Genomic DNA, 19,211 nt, shown 5'->3' with positions numbered 1-19,211 from the left:
GGCCAGAGGAAAGGCAGCTCCAGTCTGCAGACTTCTAACCTAATAAGCTTTGCTGTGCCTCAGCTAATATAATTACCCAGGCACTGGAGCCATGCATTTGTTCGTATCTGCTTGTGCAAATGTGCCCTGAAGGGTAAGTTTCACATCACAAACGTGTCAGAACTCTCAACAGCTCTGGAAGTGATGGATTGCTCTGTAAAGCAATAAGGCCCTGAAAGCTAAATGAGAACCATTTCTCTGTTCTTGTCTTGAGCCTTATTTGACATTTTCATCTTATTACAACAACTTACTGTTACAATGCAAGTATGTCCATTGGGTTTGTCCGCCAGTGCAGCAGGATAGTTAAACAGTGATGTAGTTACATTAGCACTAAGAAAGACCATTGTCTATTTAACCTCCAGAAGTGGTACCACAGCCTCCTCCATTAACCGCATACAATACCTTTTCCATCCCATAGTCCCTTATAGACTCATTATAGGAATCTTAAATTTATTACCGTCTTCTTTCTGCAAATTTCTTTCAATGGTAGACACACACGATGCACAGGTCATGCCTGTGATTTGTAAAAAACACTTTTCAGCTGTCGCTCCGCTGGGCTGGTTTGGCCCATCAAGGTGAGGACTGTCTGGAAGAGCATCCAAGGCACAGCCCTGGGGAGGAGGCTCCGGAGCTTGCGGCTGCACAGCAGCATTGCTGGCATCAGGCTGGTGTCTACGTCCTCCAGCAGTGGTATCTTGAATAAATGCACAAAAAACTGAATAAACACTATTTCCAGTGTGATTGGATGACATAAAACTACAAGCAGGTCACATTTATCAATCATGCAAAGTCTCTTAGTTGTTTGAAAGGTGACATGGTAATCTTTGTCTCTTCATGGAAATAATATAGATTTTTACTATGCGTATAACAATATATGCTCACCAGCACCACTTGCATTACAATTTAACTCTATAGAACTGGTTTTCCACTTTCAAATGGCAAATGATTCCCTCCAGTTTCAATGCCTAGACCTGACAGCTACCTCCACTCAATAAAGATATATTGGTATCTATAGGATCCTTATCCAGCACAGAGAACATGGTCCAGTCACATCCATTCTCTCCTTCTCATCTATGCAGGACTCATAGCACTTCATCTCAAAGATGGAAAAGGACAAGTTTTTCAACAGGTTTCTCTTTATGGCACAATATTTACAGTGCAAGTACTGCAAAATGCATAGTGGAAAGATTTGCAGCACCCAGAAGACCTCAACACACACAGGCCTGTTGCAATCCTTTTTGTTCTTTGCCAGATACTGAACAGACAGCCAACAGCTCCAGCTGCATTCACAAGCTGCCTCCCTTGGGCAGTGGTTTGTGTAAAGGAGCAAGAGATGCTTCTGAACATGTTAAACACAGGGGCTCCCCTCCTTTTCCACAGATGGATCAGAAGGTCTCCCACCAACATTATAAACCAAATAAATCATTATTAAACACCACATACAGGCTCTTCCTCATCTGCAGCAGTTCCACAGATTCAGAGGGATTGGACCCATGAGAAAAGCTAATAGGATGCGGTCTATTGTGATCAAACTAATTCATTCCAGATACATTACATCAGTATCTCAAAGCAAATCTGTTGAGTTGAAGCAGATAAATATTGCCACATTTGAAATTCGCTAGAGAGGAGAGACTGCACCATGGCAACTTCTTAAACACTGAGCACATGTACAAAATGTACAAACTGTGCTGCAGCTGACCTGCTCCCACCAAGGAGTACATGCCTCTTGCTACTTACCTCACTTAAAGTAAGGCTTAGTAAAGTAGGGCTAGTAAAAATACTCAAGAAATAAAGGTCAAAGGATTAGGACACCAAAAGGATATTTCGCTAGATAAGAAGTGGTTTTAAATGAAAGAGTTTCATTACGTTTGTGGTGTTCAGTATTTTGGAACATAAATGAAAATATTTCATTTGATAGATCTACTTACAGCAGCCTGTAGACATAGGAGGAAACCTACTTCAGTGGTAAGGGGATCAGCTCTTTGAAGGACCTTGTACCAACTTTCAAACCTTTTGGCTTCATAATGTAACTCTACTCTTTCCCCCACTAGTGCAGTTATTAAGGGCTGAAATAAGGTGCTTCACAGCTGAAATCTCTCTCTCCCTTGCTACGTGAGGTCAGATCAGGCTAGTCCCTTATAAAAGACAATGTCAATGTGATGTTTTAAAAGTTTCTCTCCAGAATAGTCTCAATGCAGGTGATGCATGGCCCAGCTTGGCACAGTACCCACAGAAGAAAAAACACTGTTACCTGTCAGCACAGAAGCATCAAACCCCATGTCTTCTATGGCAGCTTTTAACTCCTCTCCATCAGTAACAGCTGGATCATAATGTATCGTCCCAGTTCTGCCAGCTAGAGAAACTGCTATATGTTGCACTCCTTTTCTCTGTGATATGGTCCCTTCTATGGACTGTACACAAGAATTGCAGGTCATGCCATCAATCCTAACAACAGCCATGCATGTCATGTCTTGCAGCGGCTCTCTGAAGAGATCACATAGCAAAGCACGTGATGGAGATGCTCCTTTATTTGCTTCTGATCCACTAAGGAGGCAAACTTTAAAGTTTCCAGGTGGAAGGGATTCAATAGCTTGCTGCAAAGCTGACAGGGTAATTAAATTTGGGCTATACTGTACCACAGCACGTTTATGCTCCAAAGACACTTTAATACTTTGTATGCCAGGAAGATCTGATATATTTCCTTCAATGTTTCTGACACAGGACTTGCAGTGCATGCCTTCTATCTGTACAGCCACTGTAGCTGTGCTACTCATCTCAACAACCAGTGAATTCACCCCATCTCCCTCGAGACTTGCTGGTGTCTCCTTGGGGTTTGCATTCTGCAAGCGCTCAAGATCAAGGACACCCAGCTTCAAAGGGGCTGATTTACTTTTAATGGTGCATTCGTACCCCAGGTTACTGATATGGCTCTTGAGGTCGTCAGGCTGAATGATGTAAGGATAGTAAGCAATAATTGCTTCCTGGTTACCAAGTGACACCTTGATTCTTGCCACACCATGCAGTTTCCTAATCTTTCCTTCAATGTGGGTGACACAGGACTGGCATGTCATGCCTTCTACCCGAAGCTTCACTACTGCTTCTCTCGAGCATGACGAATTTACAGTCGCTGTTGTCAGCCTCTCTTCTGCTATGTTGGTGTCAAAGCCCATATCCTGAATTTCCTGGCAAATCTGTACAGGACTTATTTCCGACTGCAGATACTTTATTACAGCATTGCTCTGTTCAAGGGAGACTTTAATATTCACAATGCCCTTCACCTTGGAAATTTGGCCTTGTATTGACTGCACACACGATTGGCAAGTCATTCCCACAATGTTGAGTGTCACAGTGTGTTCTTGGGAAGATGCGGAGGGCACGGTTTCAAAGCTCTCCTCATAGCCCATGTTGTCAAAAGCAAAATTGTGTTTCATTGTAGGTTCCAGCTCACAGTCAGGAGGAGAATCAGTGTTGGACAAAGCCTAAGGAGCAAGAGGAAAAATGAAAATAAAATCCATGTATCTTTAGCCCTGTAAAAGCAACAATATTCTGAATGTGCTCTCAAGCATATAGCATACTAGAAGTGCTGTCAAGTCAGTCTATACCCCCAAAATGCTTCACGACGTTCATGTACGCTTTGACTGTATTACCAGTGAGCTATGTCCACGATGATGAATCAGGCCTCTGACACTTCTCGAGCAGCAATTTAAAAAATATTCACTAGGGATACAAAAGTAAAATTGTCTCGGTATTCCCACCCCAGTCCAATTATTTAAAACTTGAGCTCTCTGCAGCCACGGGGCACTTTCACCATGCAGCTTGAGCCCTGCTCTTCAGAGCACACTGTCACTGGCACAAAGGGTCACAGCAGAATGTGCTCAAGGCCTCTTCACAAATGTCAGAAGCTGGCTCAGTTTGGCCAACCTGCTACCGCTCAGCAGGAGTTTGAACCAAACCAAACCAAACCAAACCGAAACAAAACAAAATGCCCACAGAAAACAGGATCAAGAATTTCCCAGGAGCCTGAAACAAGCTGGCACAGGGAGCACAGATATATCAGAAGAGCTATACACATGCACACAAAGGCCTGGGATGCCTGCATATATACAGATCTTTTAAGTTAAAACCTGTATCTGACAAAGATTTTAAAAGACACAGAACTATATGCAGATACTTCCACTATGGTTTAGCTTCATCTACCTCCTTGTGAGGCACCTAAAAAAGACCATATACTAAGCTACAAGAACTCACTGGTTTAATCCAACACTGATTTTCAGGATGTAATGGCCAGTATTGAAGTAGACCGGCCAGAAATGGACTATCTCTCAGTCGTATCACAGGCTCCACAGTACTAGGACTCTATTGTTTAATGTGCCCAATTCAATTAAAAATGAAATATTAAAAAAAAATAGTGATAAAGGCAATGCTTCTCACAGAACAGGTAATTGGAGCACGGAGTCTGTCGACAAAGGAAATTGCTGGCACCAAGTGATGAGGAAGATTGAGAAGGGGAGGGACAGGTCCCAGATTGTCAGATTTCATGGAAAGAACATCAAAATTCATGTCCATGATTTAAGGCAGCTTTAACTACTAAATATCTAGATGCAAGTTACTACAGCACATCTGTTCTCTTGCCTGCAAAGCCATGGGCTCTCCAGCATGTAATAAAGCACCTGATACTGGGCATTATTGCAGGGAGGGGCTGGAGAAGGGGCCACTGGATCACGCTCAGTAGCACAAATCTTGTTCCTACCACCCACCAGAAAACTCCCCCTCGGTACCACAGCGTGAACGAGAAGCATTTAGGCTGTTTATTAACACTAGACTGCATCCAGTTCATTTGATGGAGTACTCAAAATTCATTAACTTGATTTTGTTTCATGCTTAGACAGCTTGGGAATAATGAGGTCTGGGGTCACGACCAAAACAGCAAAAATTTAACACGAGAAATTTGCTTTCAGCCTTCTCCATTCTGTATTTATTAGAACAGGAGGAGGAATGAGCAACTTCAATTCTTCAGCGTTATGCTGCAGCCCCTCACTATCCCAACCGTGAGCTCTCCCCCCATGCCCCCTCCTTCACTGCTTGGCCTCGAGGCTATGCTCCAAGGCTGCTGGGGAAGAGTCATGGGAATATTTTAGCCCTGACATCCCCTTTTACTTCCCCCATCTCACAGGCCTGGCAGCGCTCAGGGCACTTACCCTTCTCGCAATTCCCTTCCCTTCCCAGAAGCTACTGAAATCCCCAACGTACCCGGAAATGCGCAGCCAGCCCCTCCTTTCAAAACAAAACATAAACAGTTAATCGGACTTCCCTGCAAAGGTGGTTCCCTGTTTAAGCACACACAAAGACAACCACATGCGTATTTCCTCCTATTTGTGCCTTCCCACAGCTTAAAATAATAACGTGGCCTTGTATATGGAAAAGAAGTCCACCTGAAAACAGTCTCTCATCCACCGCATTTCAGTTGCTGCTTAAACTCAAACTTGCATTTATTTTAATGTCTACCTCAAGAAATGTTATTTGAATATTGTCCCTCGTCTCCTCTTCCCTATCTCCTGTCCCCAGACCCTGCAAGGACACTTTGCTCGCAGTGGCCAGCTCTTATTTTCACAAACACCCAGTAAAGTGAACATCCATGTGTGAGTTACAGAAGCTCACCCTGTACATTTACTTTGGCTCATATGACAAAGGCATTTGCCTTCTGCATCCTTTGGTGAAACAGAGCATGAGACGGGTGAGATGAATATCCTTCACTCTCCTGCTCCCCTTCACCATGTTTCTGGAAGCCACGTGCAGATGAAAACCAGGAACTATCACAGGCCTTATGTCCTTCTCTGCGTTCCTTCCGCCCCCACACTCACCAATCATCTCAGTTTTCCTAGGTACACAGTGATATAAAACCAATGAAAATTAAATGTATAAAGGGTATTTCTCATCCTCCAGTCTTTTGAAAAACATAAAAGCAAGGACTGATCATACTATTTCAATGCATTGTAAGCAACAGAAACATCAAAACTTGGACTATGCTTTATATTTTGGATAAAAAGCTATCCCAACATTCAGAAGAATTGGCAAAAACATTGTGTTTGTTACTTGACAAAACCAGATGTTTATGCTCTGTAGAGAAAAAGCCTTGCAAACAAATTTTTAAATGACAAGGAAAAAATTCGAGAGGGGACATGGACATACATTAAAAAAAAGGCATATTTCCCTTTAAAAAACCCCACAAAACAACTAAAAACACCCCTCCTCCGAAATGCCAAATCATTGAAGAACCTCCCCCCAGAAAACAGAAATGTGCATGGGCTGAAATACAGTATTTACAAAGCCTTTAGTACTGTTTAACAGCTTAAAAAAAAAGCAGGGGCACAAATACATCTATGTGTGTACTTGCGAGAAGGGGTGTTTCTACACTAGATCAGACGAAAAGAGCAGGTTCACATAAGGACACAAAGACAAGGCATACAGAAATGTGCCCATAGTTTTCCTCAGGCACATGCTAGGTCTCAAAAGAGTGTTTCCTGACACCAGCTAACAGCCACACATAAAATGGCATCTATGAGGCTGTATAGGAATTGAGAGAGACCATCTGCAAGAGAACCAGAGAAGAAAACACCTCCAAAAATGCCAATGAAGGTGTCTGGGATTCTCCTCGTTGCTTCTGCCTAGAGAGAAATCCTACCGGAATAATGAAAATGCATCTGACTCCACATCTATATGGGAGTGTGAAAGAATCTGCCGCAGTTACCAGCTGTTCTGTCTCTCACACCAAAGGACGCCAGCTTACTTTTAAGACACCAAGTCTCATGCATATTTTTACAGTTACTATGTAAAAAATACATAAATAAGGAAAACATGAAATTATGACAATTCCTTCCCTCCCCTGTTCTGCACATAAAAGTTTCAACTCAAAATGCACAGCAGAGTGAGACTCTGGTCTGAAAGTGAAGAATCCCTACAGAAAGCAGTGTTAAGATGCTCATTTAAACAATATAGGGAAAAAAAAAAAGGGACTCCTTGACACAGAAGTAGCAGAGAAGAGACCTTTAAAAGAAGCACCAGAGCTGAATGGAAAATATTCCCATCTGACAGCTCTAAACCAGACCCAAGATGAGCCGCAACTGAAACTGTTGATGTGCAAGAGTGTGGCATGCGAAGTCCAGCTCCCAGTATGAGGATTTCGAGCAAACTCCCTGGCATGAAGAGGAACCCTTGCTGCCCCAGACAGGAGTTGGAGCACTCATGCCTGCCCTGGAGCAAAGCAAGGCTTGGGGGCAGCAGGAAGAGGGAGAAGCTCCTGCTCCCCATCCTGACTGCCTCCGGCCAGCAGGAAGGAGATAATCCAACAGGAATATGCCCCAAGGCTGGATTAACTTTTTGGGAAAGCATGGAGGTGGAGCAGGGCAGGGAGACACTGCTGGATTGGGAGCACCAAGTCTCGAGCCCCGGCTTGACACGCAGCTCTTGGCTTTATGGACCAGAGAGCTCAGCAGCTGGTCCAGGGGGAAAGGTGGTTGTTGTCCATGGCCTGTGTGACTGGTGGGGTAAAACCACTCCATCAAGGGCTGCCCTCAGAGGCCTGGCATCAGGCTGCCCCACTGCCCTCTAAAATGTGCTATTTCTTTTGGGTGCTCCCATTCAGAAGTGCAAAGACCAAAGGTTTAACACAGGAGTGAGGCGATACAGAATAAATGTAAGAAAATCATCCGAACTGGGGAAAAAACAACCCAAAGAATAAGAAACCACAGCACTCGGTGAGACCCTCCCATACATGCACATGGTGACCAGCGTTCTGACAACAGATGCAGCTCCATGGCTGTAAATTCAACAAGGTTTGTGCCCTCCTCAGCTTTGTGCCCTCCTCAGCTTTGTGCCCCAGCTGCTAGCTGCCCCTGGCCATGTCCCCATGCTCCCTTCACCCCTGTGCTCCATGGTCACCTCGTGGGGTGGCTTGTCACCAGGAAAGCCACCCACCCCCCCCCAGCCCACACTTCCCCTTCTCAAGAGGTGCAGCCATCTCTGAAACACCAGTGTAAAGCTCTCAGCTGCTACAGCACAAGGCTGAGGCCGTGTCAGGTTTACCCCGCAGCTCCCCAAGAATCACCCACATCGAGATCCCACACGGCTGCTGCTCCTCTCTGGTGCTCTGACAAGGCTCTCCCCCCAGGGCTGGCACTGCCCTCCCACCCTCCTTCTCCTGGCCTGCAGGGATGCCAATTTTCACATCCTGAAATTCAAGGGCAAGACTCCTCACCATGATGCCAAGCAGTCAGCTGTGGAGGAGACAGGACACAGCCCATTCAGTGCCTTCCCCTCTGCCTCTCCTCTGCCTCTCCCAGTCTGCTCATCAACGCATGCCAGACCTCTCTGAACCTCTCACCCGGTATCTCTGAAGGTTTTGGGCTGCTCTTCTCCCTATACCTCCGCAGGCTGAAATCAGCTATCACCCTCTCACCTTGGAGCACACAACTGCTGAAGAATTATCTTATCTGTGTTGCTGTTTTACCTTTCCTGCTTCGTTCTTTCACAACCCACTGACTCATGCCTTTGGATTCAGGCAGGCAGTAACACACAACTGAAAAGCCACATACTATTAATTAAATACTTCAGATGCTTTCCCAGTTTGTTATAGGCAGCCAGTGAACAACAAAATGTGGACGGAGCAGCCTCAGGAACATCAAAGGTCCCAAGTCTTCAGTTTTGTGCCTACGACAGTAGGACTTCTGAGTAGGCAGAAATTCAATCCTCATCCTCCTTAACAATTTCAGTGCAACTTGTCCATCCATCTTGTTAGCGTGCATTGTTTAAATGTTTTACAACTTAAATGGTTGTCCTTCCTTCCTTTTCACCCCCCAGCTTAGTGAAAATTAGTAAATGTCAGTAGCTACTATTTTCAGTAACTACTTGTAACACAACTTGTTATTTTTCAAACAGCTCCTGAGTCTTAAAGGAGGGAAAAACCACCGTCTCCACCTGGATATCAAGATTCAATGAAAGTATTACTTTAAAGCAGCCTTTATGGTGCTTCTGTTTTCAAAACACAAATTAGTTGCCCTAATGCTTCTACCAAGGGACTGCCATTCCCCATCCAGAACAGGTTTCTCCAACAGGACCGACAATGGAGAAAGATTCAGGCAGTTGCAGCCAGTCGTACTGAAATGATACCTACATACACCGTAGTTAACAAACCTTAGAGACCTTAACAGGTACTTTTAAATTACAGGGAGCTATGTAAACCATGCTGAGTTTGGTGGGAAAGGGGGAAGTCTTGTTTTAAGTGGATTGTTTCTAATTTAGAATTAAAGCAAAATACTTTGTCATGTTCTTCAAGGCTCCGGTACAAGCAATGTGTATATTCCTTTGGTAGAACAAAGTCATTTATGTCATGATTATTTTCTAGCAAATGTTTACAATATGAGAAGTAACTTGAGGCAGAAAAAGCCTTCAGGTATATTTGGTCTATCTTGGCTTTTATTTCATTCCAGTCTGACACTAATTATTTACACGTACACCATTTCAAAGGACACAAAATTTGTTCTGAGAGTTTCTTTTCCTTAATATTCACAGTATTCACTGATCCAAACTACATTACTGTAATTTACATACCTTTTAAATAGCAAAAACTCTTTCTAAAATAATAAACCTCATCATGTTTTTATCAGCATTGATCTTTCTAAGCCTCTTCTTCACAACAGTTAATTTCCAAAAATACCATAGTTATATAAAACACTAAATAAAAACAAAATAATAATGTTGCCACAGATGTACCATCAAGAATTTTCGCTGGCATCCACTTAGTAGTTATAAATAAACTACTTACCTACAATTAGGACCTTTTAATGTTTCTGCAATTTCTATTATTCCAGAGAATAACCTGATAAGAGCTGCTGTCAAACTGCTCAAGCAATTGCAAGTTTAAAAGGAGAAATACTAGTATGTTTTCTTACTAAGAATCACCACACTATATTATTAGAGGTGGAGCTGAAAAAATGCTCATTAGTTACTACAGCATAACTCATCATTAACATCTGCTTTCAAGATTGCTCTCAGAGGATCTCCAGAGGACTTTGCATTTCTGTACTGCTTGAGACAATTTAGATAAAGAAGCTTTAACTTGTTTAACTTCCTTTAATACACAACCCACGTCCAACATGCTTTTTTTTAAATTTTCCAGTTCAGAAACACCTCTTCCCTCCCAACACACGCACACTGACCTGTCTTCCAACTGTATTGACTTCTAGCATTCCCATGGAGTAACTCTGCGAAAGTTTCTCTTCTTTCTGCAAGTTACTGCTTGCTTTTACCGGAGATCCTGTCTTGGTCTCTTCACCAATAATCAGTAGTTCAGGCACATCATGAGCTGCCTGCCGCTTACAAATAGACACCAGGGTTATGTTTTTGTTGTTTAAAGTAGCTAAGCAGGACAGTTCCCTTTTCGTTTTATTGTCCAGTTTTCTCTCCATTATCTTTCTCAGCTTGAAATATTCCAACGCCAAAGGAAAGCTTTACAAGAGCGGTTATTCGGTGTCTTATCGGCCACACTTCTTTCAGCTGCAATGGCTTGCAGGGTTCTGCCCATCTAATCAACACACTCATTAGGCATTCACCACAAAATCCCAGATGTAACCTGTGATCCTTGTGTACCCTGTGCTTGCTGCACTCGCTACCTGCTTTTCCTGCCAATTTAAATGCTTCCCACCAATTGGCATCCCTTGCGCTTTCGGAGCGGGGTTCAGCACAGCTAATCTTTGCGCACGGCATTGCAGCAGGCTCAGCCAAGGCTGCCTTTCACAAGCTGTAGTCAAACATGACCTGTGTGCTGCAAGCCAGTGCATAATTAACTCCGCCAGCCAGACATTAGCTCCTTGTGGCCATGTGAATAATCACAGCTCCTACAAAGGGCTATCCTATTCCGTTTCCTTCTTCTATGAAATTAGCAGGGATTTCTTGGATAAAATATGGTCCTTTCTAACATTGAAAACGTGCCTATGATTATATCATTAGATAAGGTTCCAAGACTGAAGGTCTTTCACTCATTAAGGGCATGAGAACATTCATTCTTTGTTTCAAGAGGGGTGGGGGAAGGAGTGAGTACAATAGTTATAGTTTTTAAAATGCGCATCTTTACCATCACCAATCTTTACTTAAAAAACAAACAAAAAAATTAAACCAGCAATTAGCACCAGAAAGTAAAGAAAAAAGCATAAGATATCCCCTTTGGCAAACTCAGTTCCCCTTAAATCCTCTGGGCAACTACAGGGACATCTAATTTAGACAGCCGTACACATGATAGGTACCATCGCTAGAAACGCCTTGAGCCAAGCCTGGATATTTCTTTGGAATTGCCTGCAGCAAATTCACAGCACTGTGCTACCTTGGTGAGCAGAATCTATAGTTCCTAAGCTTGGAGTAGTGCAGTCCACTTCTGAAGACACCTCTGAACAGGGACACCTAAAGAAAGGCCATGCAAGGAATTTATATAATATTGTTGATGTGTCATCAGTTCACACCCTCCGTGGCTATGCAGTGACCTCACTGCAAAAGCAAGCCCTAAAATAATTGTCTTACATTTAAACAGAATCTCTTGGACTTGCTGAAAAAAGTCACCAAATGTACTCCTATGAAGAAGTTAGCACATAGGGTTAAAATCTCAGCATATCTCCATCACGTTATGAAAACTCAAGGGAACAGATGACACTCCACCTGCCTGGCAGGACAAATTCAGATTCTTTTTACTTCCAAAAGCAGAGGTATGTCCCTCACACTCTTGTCACAAAGACAGTGGTCCAGAAAGCCACCATGCAGGACATTAGCATCCTGGCTTGTCTTCCTGTCATAACTTCCCCACAAAGATGAATCCTCCACTCTGCTCACACCATCCAGTTCTTGACTCTAGAGTTAACGGCCATCTTTGGAAAAAGAAGGTCTTCTGCCAGTGAAGCAAAACTCAAAATACTGTTGCAGCACTATTTTGTATCATTGTCTTAATATACAAGATCTGTGATAATATTAAACTTTAAAAAGGGTTGTTTTGAAAAATTTTGAGAAATGGCCATTCCTAAGAGTATTACTGCAAAGAGTAAGGCATCTGTGTTTGTTCTGTATTTAACAGTGAAACTGATTAACAGCACATCTGAATTCAGATGAAACACTTTTCTGGAAAAGAAAACTGTGTTAAAGGCAAAGTATTTTCAAGAATTACTGATTTTATCTGATTTTGAAACAAGCAATTGAAGATCACACTATCTGACTTATGTGAAAACATATGTTTCAGTCTATAAATACTAACACCACATCTCCGTACTAAAGATACATACATATTCAAAATCTGGGGTTTGTCTTTCTAAAACAAAGCAATTCCCTAATCGCAAATCAAAGATATTCAGAAATTCAACTCTGCATCCTAATTCCAAATAATGGAAATTTCAAATTCTAGAGTGTTTTAGGGAACAGAAATACCAGTTTCTGTCCAGCTCTAAAGTATATACTTGGTCCACTCATCTCAGTCGGTATCTTTGCTATTAAAAATATCCCAAACCCTACATAGCATGTTTCTACAAGTAACTAATATTCACTAAATTATCATATGATGAAACAGACTGTAAAAAGAAGTTGGGTTTTTTTCTTCTTCATTTCAGGTTCATCAGCAAAGCTCAACTTAGGCTGACAGAATAAAGAGATGTTTAGTAAGTATCTTCTCTCCGATTCCCTTCACTCATCCCTTTTTTTTTCTTCCTAACAACTGAGCAACTCTAAGGTAAAAATCTGTTTGCTTGTTTCTAAAAGCAGTGGAGACAAGTTCTTACTTAGTGCCCCATAGTCCTTTGCCTTAGGCAGAGTCCTGAATACTGATTTGGAAGTAGACAAGAAACAGACATGGTTGTGCTTTGAACATATTCAGTTTACAAGGTATTTACCCACATTAAAAAGAATTATTTGGCTGGAAAAAAAGTTTTCTATAGTTCTTCAGATGAAAGGGACATAAGATACATTTCAACCAGTCTAGCTGATTTAAAATAACTCAAGCAGAGCTATATGGCAATGGCAAATGAAACCTGTGCTGCCAACTGAGCTGAGCCCCAGCTCTTGGAGAAGAGCTACCATTCACAAAGCAGAAACCACTGAGCATCTTGCAAAACCAAACATTTTCCTTTTACCTTAATACACCAGACTGAAACCTCAGAGGTCCTGCCCCATCCCAACCACTCTACAAGTTTCTTATCGCTTAGGAAGGGATACGATGTCAGCACCTCAAGGGTGGCAATATCTGCAAGTGAAGGGAGGCAGCTGCTTGGAACCACTATGGTTGCCTGCTGCTGAACTTTGACAGACTCCTGCTTTTTTAGCATTTCAGTGAAGGCTGAAATAAGAAAGGCAATGTTGCCCATCTCATCTGATAACGCTATCATGCCCTGGTTCAAGGCTAGATTTTGCACAGTTTAGGAGTTTCGCCAGCAAGAGTCACTGAGGTTTGGTAGCGTGAGGTTTAGATGAGAAATAGAAAATATGCCTGCTGCCTTCACAGCACTCTGCTAATGTCTGGCAGAAATGTTTGCATTTTCATGTCAGAAAATGCAGAACATCCCAAGAACATTAAATCCTTTTGACTTAAAACCTCAAGAGCTGATAAAACATGAGTTTTCCCCTTTACATTACCTGCTACTATTGGAGAATATGATAAACACACAAGAACTGTGTGTCTTCAGGTAAATTGTATTTACTGGGTGCATTCATCCCTGGCTTTATAGGATGATCTGACCTGTGTCTAATCCCTCTGGCTTCTTTCCCAAAGAAAGCATCTTAAAGCACTCTCAACAATGCCTTGAAAGATGAGAAGCTTGGGTTCAGGGAAAAAAATAGGAGCCTGGAGGTAAGGGGCTCATATTGCCTTAATCTGACAGACGGACAAAAGGAACCGGTTCGGATACATGCACGTCACATCAGGGCACAGAGGGATGCATTAGTACTAATACATCACTCTAGAAATCCAGTCTGACTTTGAATTTTAATTGTTTTCCTCCTCTTCTCCTCAGACATCATTTTAAACCACTGAAATACAGTCCATCCTGAGGCATACAAATAATGATAATGAAGCTAAAACCCAAGCAATTTCACATTTGACAGTATTTTGAGTTCTAATTTGTCTTCAGAATGCAGTCAGCTAAATTGTTCTAATTTTTTCCACATCATAACAGAGTTAGATTGACTTTGGTTTTTACACATCTAATGCAACTGCAGGAACTGAAGCTTTAAGGGGAAAAAAAGAGGGGGAAAAAGCAAAGTATTGCAAAGCTCCTAGTAACTTCACAAACAACAATGCTAGTAACTCACAGTTATCAACAACTTGTTAATAACATTGCTCAGGGGGGAACCTTTGAAACACCCAGCCCTTGTGTGAAACAACTTTTCTCATCTGTCAGTGTCCTCTTTAAGCCAAAAGTGAAGTTTTTAGTAAATGTATGCATTTTTTCTTCTAGCAAATCCCCGCGCTTGCTCAGCAACCATTTTTCAGTTCTACTAAGCAACACAAGCCTCACATTTCCCCTGTGCAGTCAAATCAGTTGCAGATGAAAGTTCAGTGAAAGCTTGGTCGGATTCACGGTACATAACTACGCCCTTGACTGACACACTTATTAAAGAAAATAAAAAAAGGTCATACCTTTTTAGCATTGAACAGGCAATAAAACTCCCTCCTTACCTACATTTGCTGCTAGTTTTGAGCCATGAAATCAGAAAGATAAATCTTTGGCTACGGTCCTAAGAAAACTTGCAGCCATCAGATACGCAGGCATTTCTACAGCACAAATGGTATACATATTTCTTTCAACAGATGAAGAAGCGTGATCATATTTCTTACACAATAAGAAAAAAGGGAACTGTACATAACTCTGAAATACAAGGAATCGGATTCCTACCTGCCATGAATAAAATTGCCTAAGACTTGATGGCCTCATTTCAGATCAAATCAGTTCAGACTTTGGCTTCAGTTTTTCAGGAAGCAGACTCAATCTTCTTTAAATATTTAAAAAAGGGTTGTTTGCTCTAAACCAGCAAAACTCAGTGGAGTATCTCTTTTGTAACAGGGCCCCAAAACGCATACTAATTTTTTTTCATCCCATGGCTTCTAATGTGATTGCAAATTGTGTGGACTTGGTACTTTGTCTGCTTTTAGCAGTGTTGATTTCATTATGATAATTTCTGTTATCTGTCTATTTATACTGCAGGAATTTGTTTACAAGTGCCTGGAAACTACCAGGCTGATGATATTACCACAGGAAAAGGCACACCTTTTGGGTCAGAGTTTAAGTGCAAAGAACAATTGCAATCTGCATAAATTAATTCAAGTTCGGACTTCCAGTAACGTTCATTCACCTAACAGGTGAAGAAGGCTGGCAGAACTCATTGGGCAGTGCCACAATAAAACCAGTATTTTCACTTCTGTGTTTCCAACTTAATTTTCAGACGTTGACCATGCTTTGCTCTTGCTCAGAGCTGGTTTTGGCTTTTAAAGTTTCAGCAAAAGCTTTTTTGAATTCCATGCAGAGAAAAAGGACCTATGTTTTATCCATCCTAACTGCAATATTTCAAATATAACTTGAGAATGGGTAATATTACAAAAGTAACTATTTTTAAAGGCTAATTTGAGAAAACAGAAAAACCTATTACTTGTGAACTATATCAGTTATTGCTAAAGATCATAGCTTTCATCACCTACATTTGCTATCCACATTCAGAAATAAGATTCAAGTTCTTAATTCTAATTTTGTTTTGTAAATTCCTCAGTATTTTTTGTGGGTTTTAAAAAAATATCTTTCATGCTTGTTTTGAATAAATAATGTGGTATGTCTCTGAATTGTGATTTAAGTAAACGGCAAGACTGATTTTTTTTTCCAAACTAAGCTGCTGTTTACCGTGTAGAAGGCAAACTAATAGCAGACCCTAAGATGCCTTGCCAAATCTGCAATTATTTTTTCCCCTGTATAGATCAGGAATGTAAGCCTGTGTATTAAGTGACATTCACATATCATATATATCCTCTAAACTGTTCCTGACTGTAGAGTCCACACCATTTAAATTTACTGTTATTTCCTTGCCAGCACTTGTTTCAAATTATTCTTGTCATGTTTGACTGCCAGAGAGAGATTTCACTTTTATGAGACACCTTACACTATGTAAATAACATAAAGCACATTATATTTGTAAAGCATGCAAAAAAAAAAAAGAAAAATGACCAGAAAAAAAAGAATGTAACTCTGATTTAAACCAGTATTTCTGGTTCTATGGCCAGTGTTTAATCCCAAGTCAAAGGCCTCTGACTAAAAGGTTATTTCATCCCATTTCATATATATACACCACAGTCCCCTTAATTTAAAAAAAAAAAAAAAGCAAACAGCATCTTGTGTTTGCATTACCGATACCATGTCTAAAATACAAACATACTGCCTTTGTTAGGACAGGCTAGATATGTAAAGGCAAGCCCAAATTCAGTTTCTCTTAACAGTTGTTTCTGGCAATCTTACCCTGGCAGAAACCACCTCTATACAGAAAAACGGGAGTTTCCAGCAATCCCCAAATCCCTAAGAAAGCTTGATAGCAGCACTCCTCACCACAGGGCCTGGGCTTCTCCAACATACAGTCCTGAGCAAAGTCCTACCTGCTTTCTTGGTGTTCCAGGCAAAACTCTGCCTGGGAAGTTGGGTTTCTGCTTTCTACATCATCCGTTTGGTTCTTTTACTCCTTTTTTTCTTTCTCTTCCTGTGAACTGGTTGCAGTTACTGGGTAGAAAGAGGCATGAGGGTGTTAGGGCCCTCTCTATAATCTCACCTTTTCAGAGAGGGTAGACTCAGGTGACCCTATGGCCACAGGGGCTCAGCCACAGCCCAGCCAGGCCAGCACAACGGCCCTTGTCACCTGTCCTCCACTATGTGCCCTTTCGGGCTCTGCCACATGCTGCCAAGACAAGGCTACTGTCCTCCCATGAGCGAACAAATCGGGGCTCTGCTCACACACCACTGACCTCGGCATCACCGTACTCACGATGGGACTGAAGGGACAGGAGGGTGCAGGCGTTCAGCAGCAGGGGCCTCTCTAACTAAAGCGCTGCCCTTAGGCGGGTTTTTCTTCCCAATTTGGAGATGGATGAAGATCTGTCAACTCTCCAGCTGACTCTCTCTGCCACAGCAGGCAAGAAGTGAAGAGGGAAACCTTGATGAGGACATTACAGGCGCTTGGGTAGAGGTTTTGCTGTTCCAAGTTGTCAGAAGTCCAAACTGTAATGTATGTGAGCTGCTGTTTAGCTAACTTATTTTTCTACAAAAACCCTGTTAATTATTTGCTCTTCAGGGCAAGGAACTATTACAGCACTGCCCTGTCCAGGTCTAATATCCCGCATGAACTTACAGTCAACTCTCAGACAAGAGCCATGGGCAGGGAAGTCCTAGTTTCTATCAGTGGATAAAATATACTTCTAAGTGACCATTAAAATACGTGGAGATTGCCTGGATAGAACCATACTGATTCACTGCAGAGGCTTATAGAAACTGAGGGGAGAAATAAAAAATAAAGATGAAAACATATTTACTGCTGGTTTTTTTTCTGCTGGAATGCCTGATAATAATTCCCTATTACATCAAGTAACACCGGCAGCCTACAAGTAGTGGGGAAGAATTCAGGTGGAAATGTCAGAACTAAAGTGACAGTCAGGGATGAAAGTATCAACACAGGAAACTTTGCTACCAATTTTATGCAATTTCTTCCATAAAAACAGATGCTTCATAAAACATCTAAGGGAAATGCCAATACAGAGTAATACTCTTTCTGTTTACCAGTACTTCTATCTGAAACATTTAACACCTGGATTGAAGTACACAGTTAAAATCCTGCTTTCAAATGCAGGCAGGTTTTCTCAGGTTATTCTCTGCGGCATGCCTACTGGCTCATCACGACTCAAACCCACTGTAAAAATAGTTTTTATTGCATGAACATGCAGAGGAAACTGGAGACATTTGACTCCTAAAGAAAGAGTTCCTGGGAGCCTGCAGTTGTGAGAAAAGGGAAATACAAAAAAGCTTTCCAACAGTGAAGTGGAGGCTTTTTTCAGCTCTCGGCAATCCTGCCATTTCTAGAGTTCACCTCAGTCTGCTATCCAGACAAAGAATGTTTCTTCCAAGGACACATTTAGTCAAAACTGAAGCATTCTGCAGCTCGGTATAAAAGAAGGTAACCATCCTGAGAGTTGCTGAGCAACCTTCTGAGATTTATTAACTGTCCTCAATTCCTGGGAAGCAGAGATGCTAATCCATGCAAATTCAGGCTCAGTTCATTTATCATTCCCTCCTGGTACCTCTGCTTGTTGAAAGAAAAGGTAGTGCAGCAGGGAACTACTTTTAAGCAGCCCTAGTTCACTCCCCATAAGAGAATCTTTGACTGAATCAACCCCATGGGAAAATCACCGACCTTTCAAGCTTTCTGCATCCCCAGAATAGAAATAAGTCAGAGGAGGTGACGAGGCACAGTGCCTGCATCTCTCATGTCTGGGCTAGCCAAACAGTCTCCTCCAATAATTGTAACTCCCTTCTGTCCTGCTCCGCAGCCAGTTTCTGGCTCCTGCCTCTTTCTTGTTTAGTGCCAGGGAGACAGACGTGAGCACAGAATGCAAATCCTGCCTCGTCCTGGCTTCATGTGAAACAATTTGGATTTTCATCCAAATTGCACTCTTCCTTGCTTCCTAAAACAGGCACAGAGAAGCTCACACAAACACACATGCACAAATGCACCTTGAATAAGTTAGTGCAGGGTGTTTCTTTTTCAATATGTGAAGCCTTTAAAGTTTGATGACAGAGGTGCCTAACTCAGTAAAAATTTCACACTGTGAAGTTTTGTAGCTTCCTGAGCAGTTTCATAGTTGATTTAAACAGATGTTAAGGTATCACTGTGAAAGAGGTGGTCCTTCATGATCCCCTTCATGTCCTGATTATGTGCAGATGGCCACAGATACATTAGTATCTGCATAAGGGAGAAAGAAAAGCAAGAAGGATTTGGGTCTGCTATTACAGACACTCAAAAATAGTCCCTGGCTCCTCAAGAATCCCAAACTTCCAGCTGAAAAAGTGAGTCTAGTGTTATTTTGTAAGCTCAGTGATATTATCTGTAGGGCTACATCATTTGCGATC

At 41.9% G+C, this 19,211-nt stretch overlaps 1 protein-coding gene across 1 annotated transcript in view; it reads right to left on the bottom strand.

Annotated features, from left to right (window-relative positions):
* The window catches only part of ATP7B (ATPase copper transporting beta), a 31,504-nt gene extending 20,841 nt beyond the window's left edge, over positions 1 to 10,663 (bottom strand). The window contains exons 1-3 of the mRNA XM_063333655.1: positions 10,254 to 10,663; positions 2,291 to 3,518; positions 497 to 733 (exon numbers count right to left, since the gene is read on the bottom strand). Coding sequence (XP_063189725.1) covers positions 497 to 733; positions 2,291 to 3,518; positions 10,254 to 10,502 — 1,714 coding nt within the window. The 5' untranslated portion in view covers positions 10,503 to 10,663. The remainder of the gene's footprint in view (positions 1 to 496; positions 734 to 2,290; positions 3,519 to 10,253) is intronic.
* Positions 10,664 to 19,211: the final 8,548 nt, after the last annotated feature.

Source organism: Chroicocephalus ridibundus, chromosome 1 (genome assembly GCF_963924245.1).
Source record: "Chroicocephalus ridibundus chromosome 1, bChrRid1.1, whole genome shotgun sequence".
In the NCBI taxonomy this organism is placed as follows: Eukaryota; Metazoa; Chordata; class Aves; order Charadriiformes; family Laridae; genus Chroicocephalus; species Chroicocephalus ridibundus.
This window is presented reverse-complemented; position numbering and strand designations above follow the sequence as displayed.